Source organism: Dipodomys ordii, unplaced genomic scaffold (genome assembly GCF_000151885.1).
Source record: "Dipodomys ordii isolate 6190 unplaced genomic scaffold, Dord_2.0 Scaffold3, whole genome shotgun sequence".
Classification (NCBI taxonomy): Eukaryota; Metazoa; Chordata; class Mammalia; order Rodentia; family Heteromyidae; genus Dipodomys; species Dipodomys ordii.
The window spans coordinates 31,296,426-31,297,303 of NW_012267219.1; the positions used below are offsets into that span (position 1 = coordinate 31,296,426).

At 70.5% G+C, this 878-nt stretch overlaps 1 protein-coding gene across 1 annotated transcript in view; it reads left to right on the forward strand.

The window, feature by feature from the left end:
• Nucleotides 1-297: 297 nt before the first annotated feature.
• The window catches only part of Tmpo (thymopoietin), a 33,944-nt gene continuing 33,363 nt past the window's right edge, over nucleotides 298-878 (forward strand). The window contains exon 1 of the mRNA XM_013018988.1: nucleotides 298-875. Within this exon, the coding sequence (XP_012874442.1) occupies nucleotides 638-875 (238 nt within the window). The 5' untranslated portion in view covers nucleotides 298-637. The remainder of the gene's footprint in view (nucleotides 876-878) is intronic.

Genomic DNA, 878 nt, shown 5'->3' on the forward strand with positions numbered 1-878 from the left:
CCCCACCCCCGTCTCGGGTGGAACGCATCACTACAGGGGAAAGGAGACGACGCACGAGAGCGGCCGGACCTGCCTCTTCTCAGCGTCGCCCGGGAAGGGTGGAGAAGACGGACACAACCCCGGAGCCCGACACCCAGGCTCCCGCCAGAGCGGCTTTGAAACTGCGTGTTCTATCACCTTTGGCTTGGGCGCCACGGCTAATGGACCCCGCGCGAGCCGACCCGCCAATCACAGGCGCGCTTCCTGCCCCCGTCAGCCAATGGCGGCGCGCGTTGTTGGAGCGCGGGCGCCGCGGCGCTGCCCGAGCCCGTGTGTATGTGTGTATGTGTGTGTATGTGTGTGCGTGCGCGCGTGTGGGCCAGGCTCGCCGCGGGCTCCCGGGTTGCGGCTGCACTTGCTCCGTAGTTGTGCGGCGGCGGGCTTTTGTGCCGGAACCCCGGCCTCGGCTTTTGTGTGTAACGGACTTTTCCGCTCGGCTTCACCGCCAACTCCTCCTGGGCGGACGCCCGGACGCGACGGTGCAGCCCCGGGCCGGGAGCGAGCCGGAGGAAGCGAGCGGGCGGGCGGGCGAGCGGGCGAGTGAGCGCGGCGGCGGCGGCGGCGGCGGCACGGGCCGGGGAGCCGCGCAGACGCGGAGATGCCCGAATTCCTGGAAGACCCGTCGGTCCTGACGAAGGACAAGTTGAAGAGTGAGTTGGTCGCCAACAACGTGACGCTGCCGGCCGGGGAGCAGCGCAAAGACGTGTACGTGCAGCTCTACCTGCAGCACCTCACGACGCGCAACCGGCCGCCGCCGCTGTCCGCCGGCGGCGCCAACAGCAAGGGGCCGCCCGACTTCTCCAGCGACGAGGAGCGCGAGCCCACCCCGGTCCTCGGCG